The sequence below is a fragment of the Cibotium barometz genome, chromosome 62 (genome assembly GCF_041138505.1).
Source record: "Cibotium barometz isolate CiBa-2024 chromosome 62, ASM4113850v1, whole genome shotgun sequence".
Classification (NCBI taxonomy): domain Eukaryota; kingdom Viridiplantae; phylum Streptophyta; class Polypodiopsida; order Cyatheales; family Cibotiaceae; genus Cibotium; species Cibotium barometz.
Window position 1 is genome coordinate 29,744,259 of NC_141107.1, and position 27,997 is coordinate 29,772,255.

At 42.5% G+C, this 27,997-nt stretch overlaps 1 protein-coding gene across 2 annotated transcripts in view; it reads right to left on the reverse strand.

Annotated features, from left to right (window-relative positions):
* Positions 1-6,940: 6,940 nt before the first annotated feature.
* Positions 6,941-27,997, reverse strand: part of LOC147604344 (apoptosis inhibitor 5-like protein API5) — a 54,319-nt gene continuing 33,262 nt past the window's right edge. For both annotated transcript variants that reach the window (XM_086795617.1, XM_086795618.1), the window contains 13 exons: positions 11,889-11,954; positions 11,707-11,789; positions 11,548-11,622; positions 11,306-11,455; positions 11,129-11,194; positions 10,976-11,041; positions 10,606-10,716; positions 10,335-10,424; positions 10,088-10,194; positions 8,203-8,317; positions 8,040-8,105; positions 7,846-7,949; positions 6,941-7,746 (listed from right to left, as the gene is read on the reverse strand). In XM_086795617.1, the coding sequence (XP_086651743.1) occupies positions 7,557-7,746; positions 7,846-7,949; positions 8,040-8,105; positions 8,203-8,317; positions 10,088-10,194; positions 10,335-10,424; positions 10,606-10,716; positions 10,976-11,041; positions 11,129-11,194; positions 11,306-11,455; positions 11,548-11,622; positions 11,707-11,789; positions 11,889-11,954 (1,289 nt within the window). In that variant the 3' untranslated portion in view covers positions 6,941-7,556. The remainder of the gene's footprint in view (positions 7,747-7,845; positions 7,950-8,039; positions 8,106-8,202; positions 8,318-10,087; positions 10,195-10,334; positions 10,425-10,605; positions 10,717-10,975; positions 11,042-11,128; positions 11,195-11,305; positions 11,456-11,547; positions 11,623-11,706; positions 11,790-11,888; positions 11,955-27,997) is intronic.

Here is a 27,997-nt window from a genome sequence, read left to right on the forward strand (position 1 = left end):
AGCAAATTTCTCCCTCTACAAGCAAAAAACAACACAGATTCGTGGATTGGTCTCTTCAAGTTCACCAAAGGACTTCTCTAATGGTGGAGTATACCGGCCAGAGCAAGCAAAAAACCAGGCGCCACGATTTTTGCCCGTTTTTTAAAGATTTGAGATGGCTGCACCAACATCACCTTCATCGAAGTCCAACACCGCAATTTGGTATCCTATGATGACCTCACCGCCGACTTCACCAAACCCATCGACCAATGAGCCAAAAAAAGAGCCGATTCTAGCACACCACCACACTCGTTTGACCTTCGATGGCCATGAAACTTTGCAAGAGAGCCCATTGGATCCCTTTGCACCTACTTCCAAAGTTTCATAGCAATGTGGTGTTAAGTCCCATTCTGGATATCACTTAACAATCTCTCCTTCCTAATGTAGATTCTGTCCTCAGAATCTGGAGGTGGTCAGGGCAAGGAGTAGTAAGGTTGGTAGCCTTGAAAAGGTGTACTAGCATGCAAGGTTAGCAAGCATTCTCTCTCTCTCTCTCTCTCTCTCTCTCTCTCTCTCTCAAAAGCACTCAACCTAGCTACAAACCAAGCATGGAAGAATAAAGAAGGTACACTAAGAGAGATCCAAAGGCCTAGAAGATCATGATGAGTAGAACAACCACATTCAGTGGAGAAGAAGACTCCGCTCACTTTACCATAAAGCACAGAAAGGATCCACCATGTGCCAAACACCCAACTTAAAAAACGTCAACCACAAGAGGAGCTTTCAAATGATGGAGAGTGACTCAAACATCACCAATATGTTGTGGCTCCACAATGAAAGCCATTTCTGAAGTGGACACAATAGCTCTTTGATTAGCAGAACATAGAGCCTCAAGTACCTGAAACTTCAACAAATGGAACTCGCCAATCAAGGAGGATAGAGGTACATAGAAGAGCTTCAGATCTCATTGTGAAAATGGTCTTAATGGCTGAGATAATGGGAGCAATGAAGGAGCTAGCTACTTTGAGAGAAGCTCTTGTTGAACTAAAGTGAAAAGAAGCAATGCAATCCTAATAGAACATCATCATGAAGAGAAACACATGGGAGCTTGTATATCAACCACCAAACAAAAAGGTAATTGGTACCAAATGGGTTTAGAAAGCTAAGTGTAAAGTCATTAGTACAACACTAGGCTAGTTGTGCAGGGATACAACTTGAACGTTTTGATTTTGCTAGAACCTTTGCTCACATAGCTTGCATGATTACCAATAAAGACGGTACTTGCCTTGGCTCCTCATGTTCCTGAATGAACATCTCAAGGAGGAGATATATGTATCCCAACCACGAGGATTTTAGATGCTCGGATAAGAGAACAAGGTATACAGGTTGAAGAAGGCATTGTACAGGTTGAAACAATCCCCAAGGGCATGGTATCACAGGATACACCAATTTTTTCAAAAAGATTGGTTTTACTAAAAGTGTTTCTGATGCTAACTTATATGTTTGTTTTAGTTGCATAGCCAAGCATAGGCCAAAGCCATGCAAGGACACATAGGAAGAGAGGATTCCAACAAATCACCACATGTCCGATATATTCCAAGAGAGTCCATGGTGCCACTCTTCCCCTAATTGCAAAGTTTCATGGCCACCATCAGAAGTCTGACACATGGGGATGAGCTAGATAGAATCCTCCCTTTTCGGAGCTTGGCCCACTACAATAAAGGAGACATTGACAGCACAAGGACCCCTTCCAAAAACCAAAGTGCCTACTCAGCACCAACACCCCCCACTTCTAGCAACACCAATTGAGAAAAAAACCTATGCTCCCACTACTAACTCTTTTGATGCCTATGCTAACTACCATCATGCAAACCTGGGCATGGCTAAAAAACATCAACATTGACTACTCAACCGTAATGCTCAACTAGTTGGCCAGGTGGTCAAAATGAAGCTGTCACTAGCAACTGCCTATAGCACACCCAAAAAAAAAACGAATAAAACTACATGTGATTAAATTTCACGCGTGAAAAGTTCTTCCCGAGTGAGAACCCATGACAAAAATATCCCGTTTGAGTACTCCTGTAAAAAAAAATTCATGCATGAAATTTTTTCTCCTATATGCTTATCACTCGTGATATTTTCTTCATGCATGATTAAACTTTCTCGAGTTAAACCCGTGATTTTTCCTTCCCGTGTTCCTTAATCGTGTACCAAAAAATTCTGGAGTGCTCTTCACGTCTTATCAATGCTCTATAATTAAAACTTCCTAGTGACTCCTTTGCAGATATGGTTTCAAAGCCATATCTACTTTAATGATACTATGGCTACTTGTGTCCATGTTGTTAAGAGTCTTAAGAATCGTGCTAAGTCTAATGTTAATGATACTATGGCTACTTGTGTCCATGTTGTTAAGAGTCTTAAGAATCGTGCTAAGCCTAATGTTAATCACATATTAACCATATGCTTAAAGAGGCTCATAATAATAAAAAAACTCTATAATGCTAATTGCACACTAATGTAAGGTGGACAAGATAGGCACACTCAACACCTTGTATTTGCAATATATTATGAACCATACAATGAAAGGCTTCTTCTATAGATAGTCTCAAGCCCAATCTGCTTTACACATCATCATGCCATGTGGAAATCCATTATTTTATGTGGCTCTCACCATTCACACAATATCTCATGGCATTCTTATCTTTCCACAATAAGATAATATCTTGCACCTCTAGGATGTGTTCACACACTCAACCAAACAACCCGAGCTTTATTTTTACATTGCACATTTCAACACCCCTCCTCAATGTAAAATCTAGTGTGTGAACTACCATCTCTCCGACCAATTTCACCACCACACCTCTCAACCTCAACAATTTTGCATTGCCAATCTCAACACTCTCCCTCAATGCAAATCAAGGTGTTCAACAAGTGTGTGTGCGTGTGTTTAGCAAACCTACACAACTCAAGTCTGTTTCGAGCACCATTTTGCTCAAGTGGAGCCACCCAAGTGCTTTTTGAACACCCATGCCAACCTAAACACCTCAAGTCTCTTTCGAGCACCATTTTCCTCGAGTGGAGCCACCCAAGTGAGAAAGAACCAACCCATAATGTGCATCACCCATGTGTGCACAACTCACCTAAACTGAGACAAGTCTCTAAATCTTTGAGACAAGACTCTAAATCTTTGCGCTGACTTGACATAGTACAATCTCTACATGCCAAGAATGTGACTCTTCCTACGTGCCAAGAGCAAGACCCACACTCTTATCTTCAAACGTCTGCATTACTGTCACTTGTAGACTTTTTGCTACATGCCACTGACCTGCCTTTAGTTGCATGTCGTCTTCTCCATGGTGCTCTATGCAACCAAGCTCTCCGCTAGAGCTTTCAACCTTGGTGTGTCGACTGTGTCCTCAACGCCATATATATGCATGCATTACCATGGCCCTCCTCTGCTCCCGTCTCCTGATGATGGGAATCTCGCTTTCAATACTCCTCTCTTGTTCTGCTATCGCCTTCATTTAGAACCAACCCCAACGATGGTGTGCTCTCCAATCAACCCATCAAACTGCTTCTCTCTAATAGCTATGTGTTTGCCATGGCTGGTCTACGAGCTCTTACCATTGCAAGTACCATAACTCGTTCTGTGTTGCAAACAAGCTTTTCTTGCTTGGAGCTCGCAATTCTTGCTGTTATGTTATTTGTCTTTGCTAGCCGCCCTCAATATGCAACCGTTCATACCATGGTCATTAGCATGACCAAAATCTCCATTTACTTGGCACTTTGCTAAGCTCCCCTTTAAAAACTTCTCTGACATGAACTTGGCAACGTTGGCTCTTTGTCGGCCCTATGCCCAAGCTGCCTTTTTACCTTGACATAAACTTTGTCATGAGGTTTTCATGATGACCATCAACATGGCCATTGAGCTCTTCATGAGCTACATTTGCATGCTATTAAGAAAGCGTTTTACAAGGTTTCTCTTAAGAAACCTTCGTGCCATATTTTGTGGAAGTTGCTGAGACTTCCACCCAAACTTACTCACTTTCAATGAACAAATCCATGAGCTATGCCCTTGTCGGAAATCTCCAACAAGGACTGCAAATCAGCCCATACATGCTCACCTCTAACTGGACAAGATTGCACCTTTTGCACTCTTGCCCAATTGCAAAAGCCACTAGATTCACAAATCCCACACAGTAAAATTTCTTCAATTGAGTACTTTCCTTGTGCTCAAAACCATATTCAATGAGACAAATATTTCACAAAGCCAACCTTCATTGGCATTCCTTCTTGACGATAGCATTGTTTATAACGAGGAATTCTTCAAAATGCCATCCTTGTTGAAATTTCTACAGCAAACTCCATGTTGGCACCCCATGTTGCAAAATCTCCGCTTACACAACCATAATTGGCAGCTTCTTTGTTGTTGATGAAGACTCCATAACCTTCATAATGCTGAAATCTACACTCTTTAACTTCATGGACTACTTTAAGTGACCTCCAATCTTTAAATGAACCATAAAAAAAGGCTTAATCTCACTCAAATTACTCTTCCTAAGATATTGAGTGTACCATGTTTTTTTTTTCTATACACAAACCATGATAAACCAAAACTCTAAAACAAACAAAGTTAATCTAGGCTTAGCTAAACCTTTCTCTAATACCATGTTAAGATTCTAAGAATTGTGCTAAGCTTAATGCTAATCACATATTAACCGAGGCTCATAAGGTGAACAAGATAAGCACACTCAACATCTTGTGTTTGCAATATTTTTATGAACCATACAATGAAAGGCTTCTTATATAGATAGCCTCCACCCCAATCTCCTTTACACATCATCATGCCATGTGGCATTCCCTTTTCCACATTCTTTTATATGACTCTCACCATTCACACAATATCTCATGTGGCATTCTTATCTTTCCACAATAAGATAATACCTTGCACTTCTACCCGAGCTTTATTTTACATTGCACATTTCAACACATGTTGTGGCTCTTAAGTCAAGTATGGCTCTAAAACCATTATGCCCATGCTATGGCTCTAAATCCCTCGCTCCATGGTCTGCCCCATTCCCATCTCAACCGAACACCACTACCCTTATAGTTGTACACAATTCGGCACTATGACACACCCTTCCCAAGTGACATTGGTTTACCGATGCTAGAGCTAATAATCGTCAATGCACTGATGGCCTATAATCATCACTGTCGTAGGTTATTATCATAATTCCACAACCCTTGTACTTTAGCATACAACCTTCATTCTCTGTTTTTTTCAAAGACTATCAAAGCTTCTTACACAAGCACCCAGCTCGAAAGCAAATGCTATCTATCATATGTGCATACATTAATCAAAGCTAAAAAAGAGGGTTTTGGGTAGAGGATCACCCATGTGCAACGTGCAATGGTCATAAAACTTTGCAAGTAGATGGAGAGTGACCTTATGGACTCATTCGTCGCAAAGTTCCATTAAATACTCGAGAGAGAGGCTCGTCACTCTAAGCAAGTTTTTGACTACTTGGTGGTCTATGGACCATATGATAAAAAGAAAGGGAGTTAAGGATCAACCCCATGCAGCGTCCGAGACGACCTACAACCAAGACTCCCACCTTCCCACACTAGCAAAGCCACCCAGCAAGTACCCCTACCGCTTATCCAAAGCATTGAAGGGGAAACTCTTATGGCCCAAGGTGCAAAAACAATAACATCTAGCACACGACCACAGTTGCCAAAGCTTGGATGGCCATGGAGCTTTGCAAAGTAGAAGGAAAGTGACCCAATGAACCCATCTTCTTTTTCTCCCTTCTTTTCCTTTTAGACTGCAATTGCCCAAGCTAGAGCAATCATCTAGACTTGGTTTACTATAGTCACGGTTTAGATGCCTTAACATGTACCAACCTACTTGCAAGCACTCCATCCTACCAAAGCCAGGCCTTTGAGATGGAGAATGGCACTAGAGCCATTCTTGGGGTTCCCATTATAAAGGGAGGGAAGGAATGGTACCACAACCATGCCTTTGGGATTGGGAGAATGGTTTAAGAGCCATTCTTGGGGTCTCCGTTCTTTTTAAGAAGCAAAAATAGATAAGGAGAGGGAGCGACAAAGTTGCATGCCAAGGAGCCACATGGATACCCCCAACGTTCAGAAACCTCCTCGCACCCTCCACAACCCCTATCCACGTAGGAACAAGATCTGGAAAGGCTCCCCCCCCCCCCCCCCCCCCCCCCCCCCCCTCCTGCCGCCCTCTCTCTATTGTTACCTGCCACATAAATAGTAAAAGGCAATGTTTTCTTCTAAATTGAGTATTTTATTATAAAATTTTAAAAAATAATTTTAGAAACCTCTAGCCCTTATCCTCACATGCATGCCTACGACCATGGACCCGAGATATCCACTCACACCCCTGAACCCTAGTAGTCCCTTCCGGACGAACCTTCCGAGTGCGCGCTTCCCGAGTGCCCCTACTGGCCAAGCTTGCTGCGCTTTTCGCACCATGGAACATAGAGTGGGCCAAGGTGCAAAACGAGCAGAATGTAGCACACCACCACACCCTTTCAATGTTGGAAGGCCATAAAAGTCTGTAAGTAGGGGAGAGACCTTATAGCCACTCTTGTAAATTTTCGTATGGCCATCAAGCATCGCAAAGGTGCCAATCTGTTCAACATTCCGCTCTTTTTGCACCATGGACCAGAAATGGTGTGCCTCCTCAACAAGCCTAGCTAATCCATAGGCTAAGACCTAGAAAGTATCCCTACTAACCCACATTAGCTAGCTTGATCAACACCTAGCTGGTCCGTAAACTGGAGTCGTGACATTGCAGGCCTATCTCATGCAACAAATCCAAAGGTCAAACCAATGTTCTACAAGCAACAATATGGCTACATATCCGAAAACCTTTTAACAGTACTCCCCTTGAACTAGTGAAACACACTGAAATTTGTAACAAATGAGATTGGAAAGGATTCATATGCCAGGAAGAGTTTATAAAATCTAGACTTGCCTGGAGCACGAGTTAGGTTCAGATACTGCAAAATGACAACATTCGATTCTTAGGTTTATAAGCACTACTCTTTCTCCATGTAGTGATAGTGCCCTATGTCTGCTCACTGCCGTACAATGGATAACTGAAGCCCATTCAAGATCACAACTATAATCTCATCCTGATCCAGGCCCAACTTGAAAATTGCCCTTGCTAGATAACCAGTCTCCTCAGACTCCTTGGACCAGATTCTGCTGTACTCAATGGTTTTTTCTCTGTAAGAGCCTTGGTGTATAAAGTTATTCATCAAGTAAAACACTTACCAAGAATGAAGCTCTAATTAAAGACTGCTTCAAACATCAAAAACAGTCAATAAAGACCTCGGCATATGCTAGCTTGTGATATAAGATTGAGCCGAAAACCAGCTCTTACACTTCCTATATACCCTAGAGCTACATTTCTTTGACACCTTCATTTTGAATGCAATCCATGGGCATACTGCAGACAATTTGATGGCTACCTACATGGGTATATCTGCATGTGGTTCCATCCACTAGCTAAAACCCAACAAAAGAAGGGGATTTTTGCTGCATCACCAATAGCCACGTCCCCTTGATCGACCCCGCCAACCACCTCTGAAACCTCTGAATGATCCCCTGCCACCTGGAGGGAGTCCTGCCAGTGCACGGTTCACAAGAGCTGGAGGAACATCATCACCACGACCTCTTTTTACACCACCCATTCGTCCAGCTCCGTTTTCAGCTGTGGCAGTTCGTTTGATTCTACGAAAGCAAACAAACATACAAGAGATCAGAGCAGAAGACCTAAGGTGAAAGGCCCGTAAGGCACATCTGTAGCAGTAACTGAATTTTGGTGTATACCCTGCATTAAGAGGAGTAGCAGTTGCAGGTGCCTTAGGAGCTTCTTTCCAGGACAGATTTATCTTTCGATCTCCAATGAATACAGGGGCTTTTTGATGTAGAGGCTGAAACATTATTTTGTCAAACGCACATGTTAATCCCCTGTATGATTGATGGTTGCCTGACTGCTAACCATTTAAAACTGAGAGTTTTACCTGTGTCAAGGATAGAATATTGTTGCAAGTTCTCATTCCAGAGAGTGTCTTTGCCTGTTTTGCTCTCTGAATGTGCAGCATTGATCAGCAGTGCGATAATCATTATGATAGCTTGAAGTTGATAATTTGAAACAGGGTAGAAAACTACTGTTAAGAGACATACCACTTCACTCTTCGCCATCTCATCCTTAGCAGCAGCCATTGCCTTCCCAAACTCCCCAACTCCTTGTGTCAACTTCTTGTTTGTAGCTTTTGCTAACTCTTCAACTACCGTCAACCTAAAAAATGTTCACATAGTTGAGTTCAATCAACAAGATTACTGAATCTCCATCAATCTTGGCTGAACACTTTGTCTGTCACCAAAACATCAAATCACTCGTACCAACACTGTGTCTCAATTTCAAACAACAACAAAAGCATCATCCTGCATTCTAGGATCTAGCCATCAGTGAGTGAGCTTAGCTGGATATCTTAATGCAACCCAGTTATGCAATGCGATCATGTTCAGCTTTGATTTAAGGGTACAGCATGCAGGTCCATGCTAGAAAATTCTGGCTTCATAAAGCATTGGTAGAGCTTGCTAACTCACGGCCGGGTCAAAACCAGAACGGATAGTTCAGAGATGGCTCTCAAGCCACCTCCAGAGAGCTGTAACTAGGCTGTATCCAGCCTTTGAATTGGACAAAAGGAAAATCAAACAATGAACCAATGGAGGGAAAGATCCTCCCTTGTCTGGAATACTACACCCTCAATTTAATGCTTCAATTATAATTCACTTAGAAAAAACACAATAGATTGCAATACAATGGACTTTGGAGTCACAACTACATTTTTTTGGCGAGTTGTGTCTGCTGTGGTCAAAAGAATGAGTGATGAGAGCAAGCATGAACCTAGCACTGTTTGAAAAATTCTAGCAAAATCTCATCTTCTTGTTCTCCCTCGAGCACCTCTTGAATCAAAGCCAACAGAATGTAACTTGACTGTGCTGGATTCGATCCCATCTGATTTGGCAATGACGAGATGTGGAAGCCAGACCGATAAGTATGGAGTCATAGTCACAAGAAACGTTTCGAGGTTTTTGGGGTTTTGTTTCGAAAGGTTTCATCCCTTGGCTAAGAAACCGCGAGGTTTCGAAAAATCAATAATTTCATAAAGTATAAATACTTAAAGAACTTATAGAGGCCATTTAAAAACATAGTGTAATGATGCAAAAATGGTCTCTTCTCACTCATCTCGGAGAACCATCCTTATTTTGGTGAGACATTATGGCAATTTTGCTTGATTAGATGCCACAAGTGATTCAATCAAGGACTCTTACGAAATTGAAGAAGAGAAGGTCAAAATTGGGAAAGATTTAAGACATTGAAGTAAGAAAAAGGGGAAAGGAGAGAGGAGAAGAAGAGAAAAAGAGAAGAAGAGCAAGGAAGAACAAGAGGAGAGAAGAAGAGAAAGGAAGAAGAAGAGGAGAGAAGAAGAGAATACAAGAGGATTAGACGTGAAAGAAGTAGCAGAAGATAGAAAAGGGAAGGAGGGAGGCAAGAGAAGAAGAGGGAAGAAAGGTGATAAGGAGGATATGGAAGAAAAACAAAAATAAAAGTCCCAGAAAAATCAAGGGGGAAAAAAAAAAACAAAACCTGGAATGTCGACGAAATTGTGCCGTACTGGAGAGGTTTCGAGGTTTTTAAAAACCGTTTCGAAGTTTCGAGGTTTCGAAATTTCGAAAGCTAGAAACAGGTTTTTTTGTTACTACGTATGGAGTCGGGACCAATAATCAAGAATTGAAAAAGAGTTGGGTTGCGACAAAATGTATTCTCATAAAGAACATATGTCAATTCTTGTTGAAGGCAAAATATTCCAATCTCCGATTTAAAAACAACTGAAGTTCAAATGCTTTAAGTATACAGGAGTCTAATGTTTTGGCATACCCATTTGCAGAGGCCTTTCAAAAGACTCAAGACAGGAGTCCACTAAGTGTACTGCACTTAGCTGACAAACATAGAGAAAGCTGCAACAGAATACAATTGCTTAATCAGTTTTAAACAGCTTACCTCTCCGTAAAATCTTTGAATAAATCCGAAAAGTCCTCGCCCAACCTATCAGAGGGTTGACCAGTTACTATCTTGTAGCCACACAAGCTGTTTGTTGTATTTGGTGTCTGTCAAGAAGATAAAACATGAAATCATATATATGGACCTCAGTAAGATAGACTCAGCTGCAATTGAAACCCCCAGTTTGCCCTGTGTTCGAGAAACGCAACAAGCTTGGATAAAGAGTAGCATTGAAAAAACACCTCACCTTGTTAGCGAGCTGATGGAAAGTATAAAGCAGGCACTCCACAAATGTGTAATTGAAGTCCTCAATCGTTTTCCTTCTAGGCATGTACTTCTGCAAAACACAGGCATCAAAGGAACTACCAACATCACTGAGAAGCAAACATGGGAGAAATCGAAGGTGAAATAAGAGGAATTCAAATGGGAAGAAGGAATATGAGGAAAGAATTAAGACACAATTATGATGGAAACAACTCTACACCACAAATGTAGATATGTGCCCCCTAAAACTATACCTTTAAGAGCTCCAAAATGGATGGCAGGAGGTGCCTTGCATCCTGTGCAGTCACATGCGGAGAGCTTTCTGCTAGGTTCTTCAATAAATCAAGCTTTTTCTCCTCGGAAAGCTGCAAAAGATAACACTTTGGTACTAAGACCCTTATTGTTCAGAAAAACACAAAAATCGGATAAAAATTTGGGACGGAGAGAACTCTATAACTAGAGAACTTTCATCCAGTCCAGTAGGACTCCAAAGCTTGCAAGAGAGGTATGCACACTGGTAACCAATCATTAACTTGCATGCAAACACATGCCAATTATGTTTGGCGTCAAACACACCATGCAAAAAGTTATCACAAACCCAGCCTTCTGACTACCATGTCTCACCTTATCAAATACAGGAAGTAAATGTTTGTTGATATAGTTTAAAAACTTGCTGTTTGAGGCACCTCGCTGCACAGGGTCCAAAAAGAACACATTTTTTTTTTCAAAAATTCAGAAGCACCAGCTCTTGCCACCACTCGACTTAACAAATTATACCATGTAAATTGGAAGAGCCAAGTATAAACAAGACATAAGCCTGTCTATATGATCCGTATCGGAAACCTGCCAAAGAGATAAAAAACACAAGCCATCAAAACCACTTCACTGAACTAATAAAATTGTAGCTAGCAGTAATCAACATTAAGCAAGTAATAGTCAGCAGAAGGCTCTCACATTAAACTGTGCATCTAGATCAGCTTGGCCCTCCACTATTTCCAGAAGCTCTTGAATTCGATCAGGAGATGCCTTGTCCCCAAAAATAGAGAGGCTTTTCAGGAAGTCCATAAACATCTTGAACTCTGCTCCTGTAACATCTTGTAGGCTCTGAACAAAAAGCAGACAACTCAAAACAAAGCTAACATGCGTGAAATAGTCGTGAATCAAACAACCCCATCAATCCATCTCAGCTTGCTCACCTTTTTTATCAGATCCGTTATGTGTCTCTCCATCTCTTCCTGAGGTTTCAGCAACTCCCCTTTCAAGGGGAACACCTGCCCATGCAAAGATCAAAGTGTGTGCAATGATTTAAGGAAGAACCGAACTGAGAGCATGGAAAATGAACTGGAGAAACACACCTTGTCTTTTACAAAATGAAGCACTTTCTCCCGAACATTCTCATCAGAGCTCTCAATGTGCTTAAACAAAGCTGTCAAGGATGCTGTCAAAAGTAAAACTTAGTTTAGTTTACAGGCCTCTTGGATTCTGTACATGCTCATATCAAAGGCTAACCAGAATGAAACTTGCTTTCAAGGCAAACCTTTTGAGTCTTGTCGAAGAACAGACATTAATGCTTTTTGCACAGCATCCTTCTCCAAGCTTTCCTCTGACCAAAACAAATCATTCAATACCAACATTAACCCAGCTTGCAAGCACCCATAACAATTCACTCCTGAAAACCCTCTACCTACAAATGAGCTTAAGATCTAGAATTCCAAATCAGACATGAAAGGCATAAACAATTTGGTCATTTCAAAACCATCAAGACGGAAAAAAAAAACTCTTCCTTCAAAGTCCACTTATAAGCTCGTAGGCAATCTATTATTGGCCCTTGCTTTATTTATAAGCTTTCCTGCTTTACTTATAAGCTTTTAGCCATTATTAGCCCTAGGCTATTAATTATAAGCTCTTAGCCAATCTAGACCTCATCTTGCTAGTGCCCTTAGTCCACATGTGATTCCTCTAGGTTCCCACGTCCTAGCTAAGCCTTAATCCTAATCTTGGGTTAACTCTAACCCTAATCTTGGGTTAGCACACGCCCCTAGCCCTTACCCTAGACTTGTCAAGACGTGTAACAACCCCAAGATACTCCACCTAAATCCTAGCCATCTCCTTAGGTTCTTGAATAATGACATCTTCACCTTTCTTGATCTGTAGAATGGTGTCCTGTGTTCTATTGTTTTGAAGGGCTTTATAGAAATATATAGAGGGGGTTTGTGAAGAACTACATTTTTTCCATTTTTTGTCTTCCATGAGGAATTGGGAGGACTTGCAATATTGCTATCTTCTCTCTCTTTGCTGGGAAAGAATTAACATATAGGCGCCAATGAAGAGAGAAAAGGGGCAGCAAGAGGTAGAAGGAGAATTTTGGAAAACAATAGGGGAGAGGAGAATGCCTTAATTCATACTCTAGAAGCTGACACTGGCAACCAAACACCAACTCATGTAGCCCGACAAGAGTTCAATTGACCTACTCGAACATGACATCTGTAGGCCAAGATAATGATTGGCTAAGGGCAAGATAACGACCTTAGCTTTTTCTCACATTTTTGGGCTTTCGTAAGTTTCCTTTTAAAATTGGTGTTTTTTTTTTCCTCACAATTTTTGGGCTTCTCAAAAACATCTTCGAGAAAACAACGTTTGGATAAAAGCGACGCGTATATTTTGGGTGTTGGGGTAAAGGCGTTATGCCCACCCTTATAGTGTGTACAAGCCCATAAGTTATAGTACATAGTACACTTAGTACTTTTAATGTACTAAGTGCACTATGTGTACTAGTGCAATATACATGTGTGATAGGGGAGTCACACACTCATGCTTTTCATGAGTTGACTTATCCCCACAACTCTCTCTCTCTCTCTCTCCCTTGTTCTTCTCTGTGTATGTCTCCCATGAATGAACTCTAAACCCTAATTCTGTTTTTCTCCCCATCAACTGGTATCAGAGCCGGTGCCCTTCGAATCTCTGTGCAGTAGCAATCAGCTTGACTCTCCATTCAATTGGTCGTGGCCAACAGCCAGTCTTTGCATTTGGGAATCCAGCAGGTTTAGCTGTGGTGCGTGAGCAAAGCACTCAAGCGACCAGCTTACAGGCATCGCAGCAAAGTAGAAAACGGAAGCCTCACCGTAGCGCAGCAGGTAGCCTACGCTACCCAACAGGCCAGCCCAAGTCGAGCGTAGCTGGAGGAGTCGGGCAACCATTACTGCGCTTTTTCCACGCAGGCGTGTAGAAGGCACTTCAGCGTGAACGAAGGCAGCAGCAAAGTGAAGCGAAGGACGACTTGACACAAGGCGTGTAGCGTCGGCTGGTCCAAAAAGCGAGCGAAGGTAGCAGCCGTAGCGCTGGGCGGATGAGCGATGAGCGTGGACTGTCGACTACAGATGCTGTGCGTAGACTGGCGCTAAGCAAAGACGTCAGCGGCCAGTAGCGAAGGGAGCCTCCGATAATTGTTGGCGGTGGTCATGCAGCAAGCCTGGCCGTTCGTGCAGTCAGAAAAGACTTGATCAAGGCTCGAGCAGTTGCAGCTGTGTCTCCTACCTGGGATGGGCCAGTGCCTAGAGTCTTCCGTCGAGCGACTGACATAGAAACAAGGGCATCAACACTCTGCTGTCCCTACCTGCACAACTGCAAAAGCATCAGCATCAGCATCAAGCATCAGCACCAAATTCGCCTGCAAATCAGAGAAAATCAAAAAATTACAAGGTATTTGCCTCAATTTTTTTTTGGGATTTGCAATTGAGCAAGTACAATCAACAATTGAGCAGGTACAGGTGCCCAAATTGCTCAATTTTTGAGCAAAATTGGCAAAATTAGGTGACATTGGTCACAATCAGGATAAATTTGCAAGAAATTGGTCAAATCAGGATCAATTTGCAGGAAATTGGATGTCGAAATTTGGGGCTTTTGATGTAATTGTGCAATTAAGCACTCATACATGCTGTATGATGTGAAAAATCGCACATTTGGGCAAAATCGCAGCAAATTGCAGTGCAAATCAAGGGGCTTTTGTGCCGATTTGGTTGATTTGCATGCAGGCGATCGCATTTGATGCTGTGGATAATGTGTTGATGCCTTACAAGCACTCAATGTGCCTGTAAATCAAGGGGCTTTCATGTATTTGATGTATATGTGGCCAGGGGGAAGCATCGTGAACACTCTGGATGCCTTCATGTGCGTCAATGTACCATGTATGATCAGAAATTGATCTCAAATCAAGGGGCTTTTCAAGTTTGTATGCTTGTTGAGCTTGGCAAAGCAGCAGGCAAGACATTTATGCCTTGAATCCTCAGAAATCAGCTTGCAGTCAAGGGGCTTTTGCCCAATTTCTGTTCGGGACTGTTTTATGCAGTGTTCGGGACTGTAAAAGTCTGATTTTTACTCATTTGGACAGCCAGGAGAGCATTTATTGCTACTGTACCTGCTGGTACAGATTTGGCACAGCTTTGTGCAAGTTTTGGCATGGCTGTACACTGTTTTGAGTGACCAAAAGGTTCAATTTCAGCTGCTGAACTTGCCGGGACAGGTTTGGTACATTACAGGTGAGCACTTAGTACTGCTGTACAGTACTTTGGAAGGGCAAAAGAGCACATTTAAGGTGCTGTCCAAAATCTGCAGCAACCAGATTTTGGTGTTTTCATCACATAAAGTGGGAGAAAAGTTGCATTCTTGCTTCCGCAGTGGGAGATAAAGCTTGGAAGAACATTTGTGAGCACTTTGTGTGCTTAGGGTGCAGTGTTTGCACATCTTTTGGTGCAGTGTTTGCACATTTTGCAGGGAGTCAGGCATTGACAGGTTGCATATTGCTATGGCAACCACAGGTGAGAGCTCTTCATTGCTTCACATCAAGAAGCTTGAAGGCTCGCATAATTATGATATTTGGCAAACCCAGTGCTACAATGTGTTGCTCCAGAAAAAGCAGCACAAGCCTATCAAAGAAAGGGGTGTAATGCCCGCTTCTCTTACGGCTGAAGAGTGGGAAGATATGGATGAGCTGGCAAGATCTACTATCATGTTGTCTGTGTCAGACTCATTACTTTTCAGCATTCGTGAAGAGAAGACAGCTTGGGGAATGTGGCAGAGATTGCAGGACTTGTATGCCCAACAAAGTGCCTCAAGCAAAGTGTATTGGTTGAAGAAACTCATAGGTCTTCAGATGAAGGAAGGGGCGTCTATGACAGCCCATTTAAATGAGTTTAATGGTATTGTCAGCCAGGTCATTAATCAAAAGTTGGCGATGGACGATGAGTTCAAAGCCACTTTTCTGTTATGCACTTTGCCAGAGAGTTGGGACACATTCAGGACAGCCACTAGCAATTCGCATGCTATGCTGTCATATGCAGATGTTGAGGGTGCTCTTCTTCAAGAAGAGATGAACAGGAAAAACAACTCTGTTGGAAAGTCCAATGCAATGAATGCACGTGGGAGATCCCAGCAAAGGGGGAAAAGCCAAGAAAGGGGAAGGAGCAAGTCTCGCTCCAAAAAGGATTTGGAATGCCATTATTGTGGCAAGAAGGGACACATTAAAAAGCAATGCTACAAATGGAAAAATGATCAAAAGGAAAAGGGAAAAGGCAAAGACAAAGAGAAGGATGAAGCCAAAGATGTAAAGCCAAAGGGCAAAAGTGGAGTCAAGATTGAAGAAATCAATGTGTCACATGCAGGTGGCAGTGAGGATGAGGTCCTCTTTACGTCTTCACTTCTTACAGGTGGTCATGGTATGCACTCATGGATCATTGATTCAGGTGCCTCCTTTCATGTCACAGGTTGCAGAGACTTGTTTGTCAGGTATACTGCTGGCAATGAAGGAGTGGTTTATTTGGGTGATAACCATGCATGCAAGATTCTTGGCAGAGGTGATGTGAGGCTTGTATTTTCAGATGGCTCACAGCTTATGCTCCATGATGTCAGGCATGTGCCTGAGATCAAGAAGAACCTGCTTTCTACTGGACAGCTTGATGATGCTGATTATGTTACCACATTTGGTAGTGGAAAGTGGAAAATTAGTAAGGGCTCACTGGTTGTTGCCAGAGGCTCTAAGGTGGACACTCTTTATTTTATGCATGCAGGTGTTTGTCACCATGCTAATGTAAATGCAACCGAGCTGCCGGAAATTTCTATGTGGCATAGCCGGTTGGGACACATGAGTGTCAAAGGAATGGAGCAATTGTCTCGTTTGGGTTACTTGCCTTCTCTAAAGTTTTCAAGTTTTCAGTTTTGTGAGCATTGTATATATGGTAGGCAACTACAGTGCCCCCACAAGAAAGCTCTTGGACAGAAAGATGCTCAGTTAGAGCTTGTGCATACAGATGTATGTGAGATGCCTCAGCTTTCTTTGGGAGGGGCAAAATATTTTGTGTCTTTTATTGATGATGCCACACGCAAGGTGTGGGTCTATCCTCTTCGCTTGAAGAGTGATACATTCTCAGTGTTTCAGAAGTTTGTTGCTCTTGTTGAGAATCAAACTGGCAAAACACTGAAGGCCTTGCGTTCCGACAATGGTGGAGAGTATATGTCCAAACAGTTTCAGAACTTTTGTGATGCTAAAGGCATCAAGAGGGAGCTCTCTACTCCTTATGATCCTCCACAAAACGGGACAGCAGAGAGGATGAACAGGACCATACAGGAGAAGGTTCGTTCTATGTTGTCACATGCTGCATTACCTCATGGTTTTTGGGCTGAAGCTGTTATGACAGCCGTTCACCTTATAAACAGGTCACCTAACACGAGGCTTGGTGGGAAAGTGCCAGAAGAAGTATGGACAGGGAAGCCTCCGTCATACAAGCACTTGAGAGTGTTTGGTTGCGTTGCGTACGTGCACATACGCAGGGAAATGCGCACCAAACTTGATCCTAAGTCTCACAAATGCATATTCCTAGGATATGGTGACAGAGGTGAAATGGGGTATAGACTTTGGGATCCCATGAATAGAAAGATCATACGCAGCAATGATGTCATTTTTGATGAAACATGCATGTATAAGGAGCCTGCAAGGCAACAGGAGCCTGGCAGAGTCATCTTTGATGATGATGGACATCATGGACAACAACAAAGGGCTGTAAATCAGCCATTACGGCAGGAAAACCAGCCCTTAAATGGTGCTGAAAATGGTCCAAATGGACAGCCAGATATGGCAGAAGATATCCCTATGGATATACCACAGTTAGAGGATATACCGGGCATGACTTTTCAGCCTTATGGCATGGAACAGGAGCCACCAATGGGTGATATGCAGGCTGAACAGCAACCTGCAAATGATGGTCATTGGGTACGGAGGTCCACTAGACCCTCCAGAGCCCCTGACAGGTTTGTTCCAGGGGTTGACTATTTGATGCTTACTGACTGTGGGGAGCCCTCATGTTATAAGGAGGCTTTACAGAGGGCAGACAAGGCTCTATGGGAGCGTGCCATGAAGTCAGAGATGGATTCTCTGCATAAAAATGGAACATGGAAGTTGGTGCATTTGCCTGCAGGCAAGAAGGTTTTGCCATGCAAGTGGGTATACAGGCTCAAAGTTGCACCAGATGCAAAGCCAAGATACAAAGCCAGGTTAGTGGCTAAGGGCTTCAAGCAGGAATATGGTGTGGACTTTGATGAGATCTTCTCTCCACTGGTCAAAATGACCACACTTAGAGCTGTGTTGGCTTTGGTTGCGCATGATGATCTGGACTTGATTCAGATGGATGTGAAGACTGCTTTTCTTCACGGTGATCTCCATGAGGAGATATATATGCAGCAGCCAGAGGGTTATGCAGTAAGTGGAAAGGAGAAGCTTGTATGCAAGCTGAAAAAGAGTCTTTATGGGCTCAAACAGGCACCAAGAGAATGGTATCATAAATTTGATACATTCATGAAATCCCAGAAATTCAGGAGAAGTGACATAGATCACTGTTTGTACACCAAGAAAGATTTGGATGGCAGTCTATTGATTCTCATTTTGTATGTTGATGATATGTTGATTGCCGGGAAATCTCGTAAGGAGATGGATGCATTGAAAAAGAGGCTGCATGAAACCTTTGATACGAAGGATTTGGGTGATGCAAATCACATCTTGGGTATGCGGATACTTCGGGACAGAAATCAGCATGTGTTGTATTTGTCTCAGAAGGAATATATTGGCAAAGTTTTGCAGAGGTTCAATATGGACGGGGGGAAGAAAGCTAGTACTCCTTTGCCTCCATATGTGAAACTCAGTGCTATGGACAGCCCACAGTCAGATAGAGACAGGGCTGATATGGCCAAGATTCCGTATGCTTCAGCTTGTGGCAGTCTCATGTATGCCATGGTTGCTACTAGGCCGGACATTGCATTTGCAGTGGGAGTGGTTTCTAGATACATGGCCAACCCTGGCAAGAAGCATTGGGAAGCAGTGAAAGGTGTCATGAGATACCTGAAGGGCACACAGGATTTGTGCATTTGCTTTGGCAAACAGGATGCATTAGTGCATGGTTACACGGATTCGGATTATGCCGGTCATCCAGATAACCGGAAGTCTACTACCGGTTATGTATTTACATTCACAGGAGGTGCTGTGTCATGGATATCCAGGATGCAGAAGTGCATTGCCTTATCTACTACAGAGGCCGAGTATATTGCAGCCACAGAGGCTTGCAAGGAGGCATTATGGCTATCTCGGTTAGTGGTTGATTTGGGTTATACAGGGGATATTCCATTGTTGCATTGTGACAGTCAGAGTGCCATTCAGTTGGCAAAGAACCCTGTTTTTCATGCAAAGACGAAGCATGTGGATGTGAAGTATCACTTCATCAGAGAGGTGATAGAGAACAAGCAAATTCAGCTTGTTAAGATTCATACGGATGACAACCCGGCTGATCTGTTGACGAAGAGTTTGCCTACGGAGCGGTTTGCTCATTGCAGACACTTGATGGGCATTGGATGAGGCCATTTTCAGCCTTGATATGGCCTTGTATATTATCATGTACATGCTGATTTTTCTTTTCCTTTACTTAAGGGCACTTTGCCTTTAAGTGGGAGGTTGTTGGGGTAAAGGCGTTATGCCCACCCTTATAGTGTGTACAAGCCCATAAGTTATAGTACATAGTACACTTAGTACTTTTAATGTACTAAGTGCACTATGTGTACTAGTGCAATATACATGTGTGATAGGGGAGTCACACACTCATGCTTTTCATGAGTTGACTTATCCCCACAACTCTCTCTCTCTCTCTCTCCCTTGTTCTTCTCTGTGTATGTCTCCCATGAATGAACTCTAAACCCTAATTCTGTTTTTCTCCCCATCATTGAGAAAGAGAAGGTGCAAAGCGGTTTTTTTCTCCAGGTTGACACTGGTTTCCAACATTGGCAAGCCGTTATGATTTTGAATGCTAAGGAAACATAGAGAATGTATGTCAACTCAAAAATAGTGTTTGGTGCGTGGAAATGGCCTTTTGAGGCACCTATGAGCTCTTGCCGTGTATCTCCATAGCTTGAGAGCGGTTCTCCCAAGCTGGGATACATGCATCTTTGGCTTGTCGAGCTGTTGCGGTGTCACATTGGCGATTGGCTTCAAGAGTAGCCAACGAAGTCACCGTCTCCATGTCCCTCCAATGTAGGGCTTCCTCCCTCTTACGTTGGGTATTCTCTTGGGCTTGGTTTGCAAGAGGTTACATCATTGCCATAAGAGAATCCATGGTAGGGTGAATGGGTGCATCTTGGGTGGAGGTACTTAGAGCAGAAACTTTGGGAATGCAGGATTCTCTCTCCACCGTGTTCTTCAGAGGAATGTTGCTCTTTAGGCTCAACGAGTCTCCTGGAGCGCAATAAGCACCTCCTTTGTGGGATGTTCCTACAGGTTCTTGCCCGGAGGAAAGTAAACCATCCACAAAGAAAACATCAGCACTACCTTTGGTCAAAGCCTAAGCTCTGATACCAATGTAACATGAGGCGTAGCGGATGATTTCAATGCTGATTACGGAGTTTATTAACTTAATGATTTGGGAAAGAGAGAGAAGAGAATACGAAGTATGCACAGCACCTAGTACTAAGTCCCAATCACCCACTTAAGGGCCCCCAGGGCTTGCCTGTGCATTTACTTATATTGTTGCAAGAGAATGATAAAAAGAATTGGACTGTTTTCAGTTCAAACTGAGAACTGACTTAAATAAGGGTTTTCCCATGGGGAACACCTGTTTTCCTTGACTTGATGGCTGCCTGGGACTGAGAGGTACAACCTCTGGCAGTAGCCAGCCTATTATATGATGAGGATCATCGTTTTGCAGAACCTCTACTTGGGCTGAGTCTGCACCTTCTCTGTTGCCTTGCATTTGGGCTTCCCTTACTTGCCTGTAGGTTGAAGTTTGAACAAATGAATGATAGGAGCAATCATCCGAATGGGAGGCAGATAGGGCACGGCACCTATAAATATGTTCTATAGAGCTGGTCGGCCAGTCCTACACAGGTTGACTAGGGTTGTTGGATAAATAAATACAAAAATGCCTTTTTCCCTTGTAAATGGGCGCCCTTTTGATGACCAGCCCTTGCCCCTTTTCTTTTGTGTCCTGGGCACCCATTTGGCTGCATTTTGTCATGGCCCCTCAATGGCACATTTAACCCTCCCTAAAGGCTCACAAATGCACAATGCCCATCCCAAAATGAGTCCTAATTGTTCTAATTAGCAAGAATGTACACGTGGCACCCTAGAAAAGCAGGTCTGTACGTGACAGATGCCCTTTTGGACATAGATGAGTTGCACGGAAAGATCTTTACACTGAAAATGATGTGTTTCAATGCTAAAAAAATTTAATTCCAGTTTTTAAGAGAAGATTGACTATTCTACCAAATTCAGTCGTTTTCGCAGTAACTAGTTTTTGTTGGCATATAACCTGAGTTTGCCCATACGTTGGTAGACAGGGGAGCCAAAAAGCATGTGTTGGCTGTAAGGATAGACTCGTTTGCGCACAAAAAATCAATGTTGCCTATGTAGCTACTCTTATTTGGCTAGTGACTAAGTGAATAAGGAGAATGGAGGAGATCAATGGCAGCCACTATTTCTGTAATTGGATAAGGTTAACTAAGCATGCTTAGTGAGTTGATTACTCCTAATGATGCTGCTAATTACCACTAATAATGAATGCTAAGAATTGAAATGGGTGACCTAGGCTCTGCTACCATGTTAAAATACATGGTTTAGGTGGGCTATGAGGTGCGTGAAGATTGCAAAAGCAAGCTATGGTGGATTGAAGATGAAGAAATGCATGATTAGAGCATAGCCTTTACACTAATCACAAGGATTAAGATATGAATCAACACTAATCATAAACTCATGACTTGCATTGATGAAATAAGCTTGCATACATCCATTTCATGTGTACTGATACTAAAACGGAGCCATGTGCTAGACTAAGGTTTACAACCATTTCATCTAATGTGCCCCTAGCACTTATTTATGTGCATTTGTGCACTATCCCTAACAAAAATAATATTTTCTGTGATATTATGAGCACATTACACCACTACATTTTTGCTGACATTCCCCCAGGCCCCCTTAGTGGTTATGTGCACATGTCTAGAAAACCCAGCCCGTGTCAACAAGTTAAGCTTCATCTTACTTGTGCTCTTCTAAGGTTGAGTTGGCAACTTCATCTCCAGCTTCTTTCTTCCCCCCTTAGTGGTTATGTACACATGTCCAGTGTTGCATAGAAACGCGTTTCTTACAGATTTGAAACATACGAAACGTTTCGTCACATACGAAACGTTTCGTCACATACGAAACGCGTTTTTTATTCATCATGCATATTTTAAAAACCTACAACGCGTCGCATCGAATCGTTTCGTACGGTGTACCTTTTCTGTTCGTGTTTCCCAGTGGCGGCCGCCTGTACGTTTTTGCCGTTTTGTGTGCCAGCTTTCCGTCGCCCATGTCAACAACTCAGCCCGCCTGCTCCTTGGTGTCCTTGGGCCTTGTGGAGGTTTTCTTAAGGGGTAATGTCATGTTTTACTTTATGTTGGTTTTCTCTGCACAACTCACAAAGCAACACGCTTTTTTCTCTTCCATCAATATTTATGGCATATCTTCCACCCTTGCTCTATTGAGGCCTAAGGCTATCTACCTTCTCTTCCCCTTGCTCTATTGTTGGCCAAGATGACAGTTAAAATCATGAATTATATAATGAGATTACTTTATGTTCTGTGTCGCACTTGCAGGGCCAACAATCTGCATTTATCCCGCCTTGTAGGATGCCTCGAACAGGTGATTCTCTTTGGAACAATGTCACCTTCGAGTCTAGATATGGTGGCTCGGGCTCCGGAAAGTGGAAATGCAACTTTTGTGTTGATAAGCACCATGGCAGTGTCACCAGGCTGAAGGCACATTTGTCACAAACAAAGGGTTTTGGCATCGGGCCATGTAAACATGTGCCACAAGAAATCTATGATAGCCTAAAGGCTTGGAAGGCCATGCAGCTAGGTATCCCCGTTGAGGATATCCCCAATCTGGGAGAGCCTGATGCACGTCAAAGTGTCTCCAAGAGGACTCGCAGTATCAGAGAGGAAGATACCATTGGTGAGGTTGCAGGTGGTGTTGCAGGTGGTTCTAGCTCGGCATCTCGAGCAAAAAGAACTAGTCTTCCAGTGTTCAAGAAAGGACATGTGCAGGTAGGGATGCAGAAGGCTGCCATGAAAGAGGCAACGAGGGAGTTGATGAAGCTGTTTATTCAATGTGGATTATCCTTCCACATTGTCAGGACTCCTAGATGGCAGAAGGCAATGAGAGCCATCTCCCGCATTGGGTGTCAGTGGGATGGCCCCTCCTACGAAACATTGCGCACTACTGAGCTTCGCAAGGAGCAACTGGCTGTGGAGATGGAGATGGAGTCTCTCAAGGCCACTTGGGCAAAGTATGGTTGTACTTTGCTTTGTGATGGATGGACAAATGTGCGGAAGAGAAATGTGTACAACATTCTTGTGTCCTCCTGCAAAGGCACAATGTTCACTCGTGCCATAGATGCATCGGTGGGAGGTAATATACAGCTTATGAGAAAGCTCGAGGATGAGCTTCTCATTTATCGCAACAGTAGCCATATGTTTGGGCGAGCTACTGCATTGCTCAGGGCGACACAGTTGGAGCCAGTGTCTTGGTGGGAGAAGTACGGTATTGGGACACCCAACTTGGTAAGGTTCTTGATTCTTGAATCTTGTATCTTTGTCTCCTATTGTTTCAAAATCGACATTCAAATGCTACTCTCTTTTTGACTCTAACTTAACATTCTTTTTTGTACAATGTAGAGACGGATTGCATTGAGAGTTCTCTCCCAGGATTGCAATTCAGGGCCTTGTGAGAGGAACTAGAGTACATGGGCTCTTTTTCACACGAAAAAGAGAAATAGACTCTCCACAGCACAATTGGAGACGCTTATCTTTTGTCATTGCAATCTCCAATTGCTAGAACAAAAGGGTCATCCCATTGAGCCTCACCAAGTGAACCCAGATAAGATTGATATCATGAAGTGCAAGGAGATTCCCGACATTCCTCAAGAGGAGAGAGACATCTATTCTATGCTCTATGAGGAGATCATGGCTCCGGCTCGCACTACACGATCTTCTTGAGAGGCTAGTACTAGTGGTGCACCTGCACCTCTAGAGGATGAGGCATTTGAGGACTCGGCTACCAGCAGTGACCCTGAGAGTGAGGCTACAGAGGCAGAAGATGCAGAGGAGGATGAGCATGAGGATGCAGATAGTAGCTAGCAGCTGCCAGCATCATTTTATTTGGACATGTTATTTATTTTGATCTTGGATTTTGAGTCATGACTCATCACCCACGTGGTGATCCTTTTGATTTCTGTTTAGTCATCACCCACGTGATTTGTGATATCAATGTGGTCTCTTATAAGTTATGTCAACAGTTTTTTCTTTTGTATATTTCAAGTTAAAAATATACATGCTTTTTCTATTTTGTATGAAACCTTTTTGTACCCGTTTCTTACCTTTTATGAAACGTTTCGAAACGTACGAAACCCGTTTCATACCTACCGTTTCAAAAACGCCTGGCAACACTGCACATGTCTGGAAACCTAGCTCGTGTCAACAAGTTCGGCTTCATCTTTCTTTAGCTCCTCTGAGGTTGAGTTCACAACAACTTCTTTCTTCTCGTTGGCAAGGGCTTCTGACACTCGTTGATGTAGTGTCTAGCCTTGTGGCCGTAGTGACATTTCCCTTTCTTCTTGGATGGATCCACAATCCATATTGTCTTTAGAGAGAAAAGCATGTTCTTCCCCTCTTTTAAGCTTGTTATTCCTCGTCTGCTCCTCTTGAAGAATTAATCCAACCAACTCATCAAAAGATGAAGGGTTTGCACCACCCCTCATAGACAAGTTAATGGATGTGTGAAAACTAAGATAGAAGTGTTAGGTTAGGGTTGCACACAAACTGAGACACACAGAGAAGTACAGCAACAAGCACTCTCGAGAGAGAGATGGTGATTGATGCCCACACAAAGAAGATGACATACAATGTGTGGAGCTTGGAGGTTGACTCCACAATATCAAAATACAATAATTGTGGTGTCCTTTCACACCTAATATCCAAGGGAAAAAAACCTAAAGGGAGAAAAGTACCCTTGGTTAGCCCATGTTTACATGTGGCACAACGTAGTCTACTAATTAGTAGTTGCCTCCTAAACGGTAGTCCAGACTACCAATTAGTAGTCCACTCTACTTACTAGTAACTAGTAAGTAGTTCAATCACCGTACTTTGCGTACTCATACACGTAACGTACCGTACCGTACCGCACCATACCTAAAGTACTCAATCACTATGATGTTTACCCACATTCACATGTGGCACTACTCATAGGAAATGTGCCAATAAATCCCCCTTGTAGTGGCAATGTGAACCTGTACAAGGTCTACAGCAAATCACTCTCTGTAGGAGAGTAAGCATAAAGCTTTGTGAAAAGCTTCAACTTCTCTCGAGGCACCATCTTCGTGAACAGATCTGCAACATTGTCATGTGTAGAGCAGTAAAATAATGAGATCTCCCGTGCATGAAACCTCTCCTTGACATAGTGATAATGAATCTCTATGTGCTTAGTACATGCATGAAACACACAGTTTCGTGCCACGGCTATAGCACTCTGACTCTCAATGAGTATGGTGGTGGGTGTCTGCTGACACTCACGAAGATCGGTCATCAATCTCCTCAGCCATACACAATCTACTGTGGCTGTAAAGGCTACCCTGTAAGTTCCATAGTAGTTAGGGGGTTGTTTGAAACGGGTTTCCTAAAAGTTTCAAACGGGTTTTGTAAAATCAGCCCAAAGTTTCCTACAAGTTTCCTACCTACAAGTTTTTGCATGTACAAAAGTTCAAATATATATTGTATAAAATATATAAAAATAACCCTAAATGCATAGAATACTTGGAAACATCAATTTGAAGCCTATAGTCTTTGAATCACAAATAACAAAAACCATATAATCATCCATCATCAATGCCCAATGATCATGATTCATAGACCATGGTCCACTGTCCATATATCCATGATCCAATCATCCATCATTCCATGCCACCAAAAAAAAAACCATACATTGTCTACATAAAAACTTTCGCACAGATTTCGACGTTAGATTTGGGACAAAAAAAGTCAAAAAAAATGCTTGAAAAAAACGTTTCAAAAACGCTTCCAAGTTTCTTTCCCTGTAGGAAACGCGTTTCCTAACTACTATGCCCTATACTCAGCCTCACAAGTAGATATGGCAACAGTGGGTTGCTTTTTGCTCAACGATGATATGCATGAATGCCCCAAAAAAGAAACACTTCCCACTGGTGGTGGATTGCCGTGTACCATGGTCACCAACCCAGTCGGAATCACTGTAAGCATGTAACTACAAGCTGCCCTCGCTGGGATATACCAACGCAAGATCCAAGGAGCCCTGAAGATAGCGTAGGATCCTCTTCACTCCTTGCCAATGCTTTGTACTTGGGCTATGCATAAATTTGCTACACTGGGAAACCCCAAACTCAATATCTGTGCGTGTGTTGCATAAGTATATGAGACAGCCCACTACTTGGCTGTAAACACTCATATCAAAAGGCTCTCCAACAACATACATGCTCAATTTAAGCCCTGGCTCCGTCGGAGTAGAGATGGGCTTACAATCTTGAAACCCAAATTTGTGCAACAGCTTTTGAATGTACTTTGATTGGTGTACATAAATCCCAACATCTATCTACACAAATTGTATGCCCAAATAATAATGCAACAATCCCAAATAATAATGCAACAATCCCAAATCTGTCATCTCAAATGACGTTTGCAATTCAGCTTTGAAAGTGATTTACTTTAGGTTTCCTTTCATGCCAAGCCTCATATGGCGTTATGGTTTCAATGCTTTGGTAGGGCATCTATTCAACACATGTGTAGCACACATTATTGCCTCCATCCAGAATTTGTGAGGCAAGCCTTTGCCTTTAACCATGCATCTAGCCATTTCCATCAAAGACCTGTTCTTTCTCTCAGCAACACCATTTTGCTAAGGAGAATATGGCATCGTGCATCGATGCTTTATGCCTTTTTCTGCCATAAAAGCTTTGAAAGCAATGGACATGTATTCCCCCCCTCGAGCTGTACAGAGGGTCTGCACTTTGCAACCTGTTTGATTTTCAGCTTGTGCCACAAAATGCTGAGAACATGCAAATACATCAGATTTTGCTTTCAAGGGATACACCCAAGCAAATCTGTAGTAGTCATCGATAAAGGTTACAAAGTATAGGTGCTTTCCAATAGATATATACCTTCATAAGGTCAGAAAAATCTGAACTTACTAATTGAGAGATTTGAGAAAGAAATAACAGTGAATAAGGACAAAGACAAAAACAAAGCATTTGAAAGATCAAAAATAAATAAACTAACAAACCTAGCTACTAAGGAGAGGAAATCAAAAGATAATATCAAACGAAGACTTTCAATTAAGACATTAACCCAAAAAAAAAAAAGCAAAACAGAGAACCAAACATTAAGCTAGACCTAAAGCACTGAGATGCTTTCCAATAGATGGTGTCCGCATAGGACCACACACATCACTGTGCACAAGCTGTAATTTCCAGACAATCCTTGTTGATCCATCTTTTGGGAATGCCTTTCTGTGCATCTTACCCAATATGCACCCTTCACATACATATTTTGGTGGCAGTTCTACATGAGGCATATCCTGTACCATTTCATGCCTTTGCAATAGCATTAAACTGCAATAATTTACATGCCCAAACCTTGCATGCCAAAATTATGCCTCTTGCATGGAAAGTGTAAGAAATCAAAATTGATGAGAATAACTCTTTTGAAATAAAAATAAATTTCTTTATGCATCTTCCTATGCATAAAATGAAAATTGATGAGAATAACAGAAGATTTATTCTTCCAATTCTGTTCCTCTTGTAGGAACAAGCCAACCAACTCTTCAAGCAAGATTGGTTCCGGGTTTCCTCGCATAGATAGAGCGAGCGATGTGTGGAAGTTCAAGTAAGTTTCTCGCAGAGATGATAGTGTCCTGGAAACCAGCTCCTTTTCAGAAATGACCTCATCAATATTGAGCAACTACTTCTGAAGATCCTGGATCTTTGTAAGATGATCAGCCATACTATCACCATCATTCATGTCCAAGTTCTCAAGTTCATTATTAAGATATACAACCCTAGC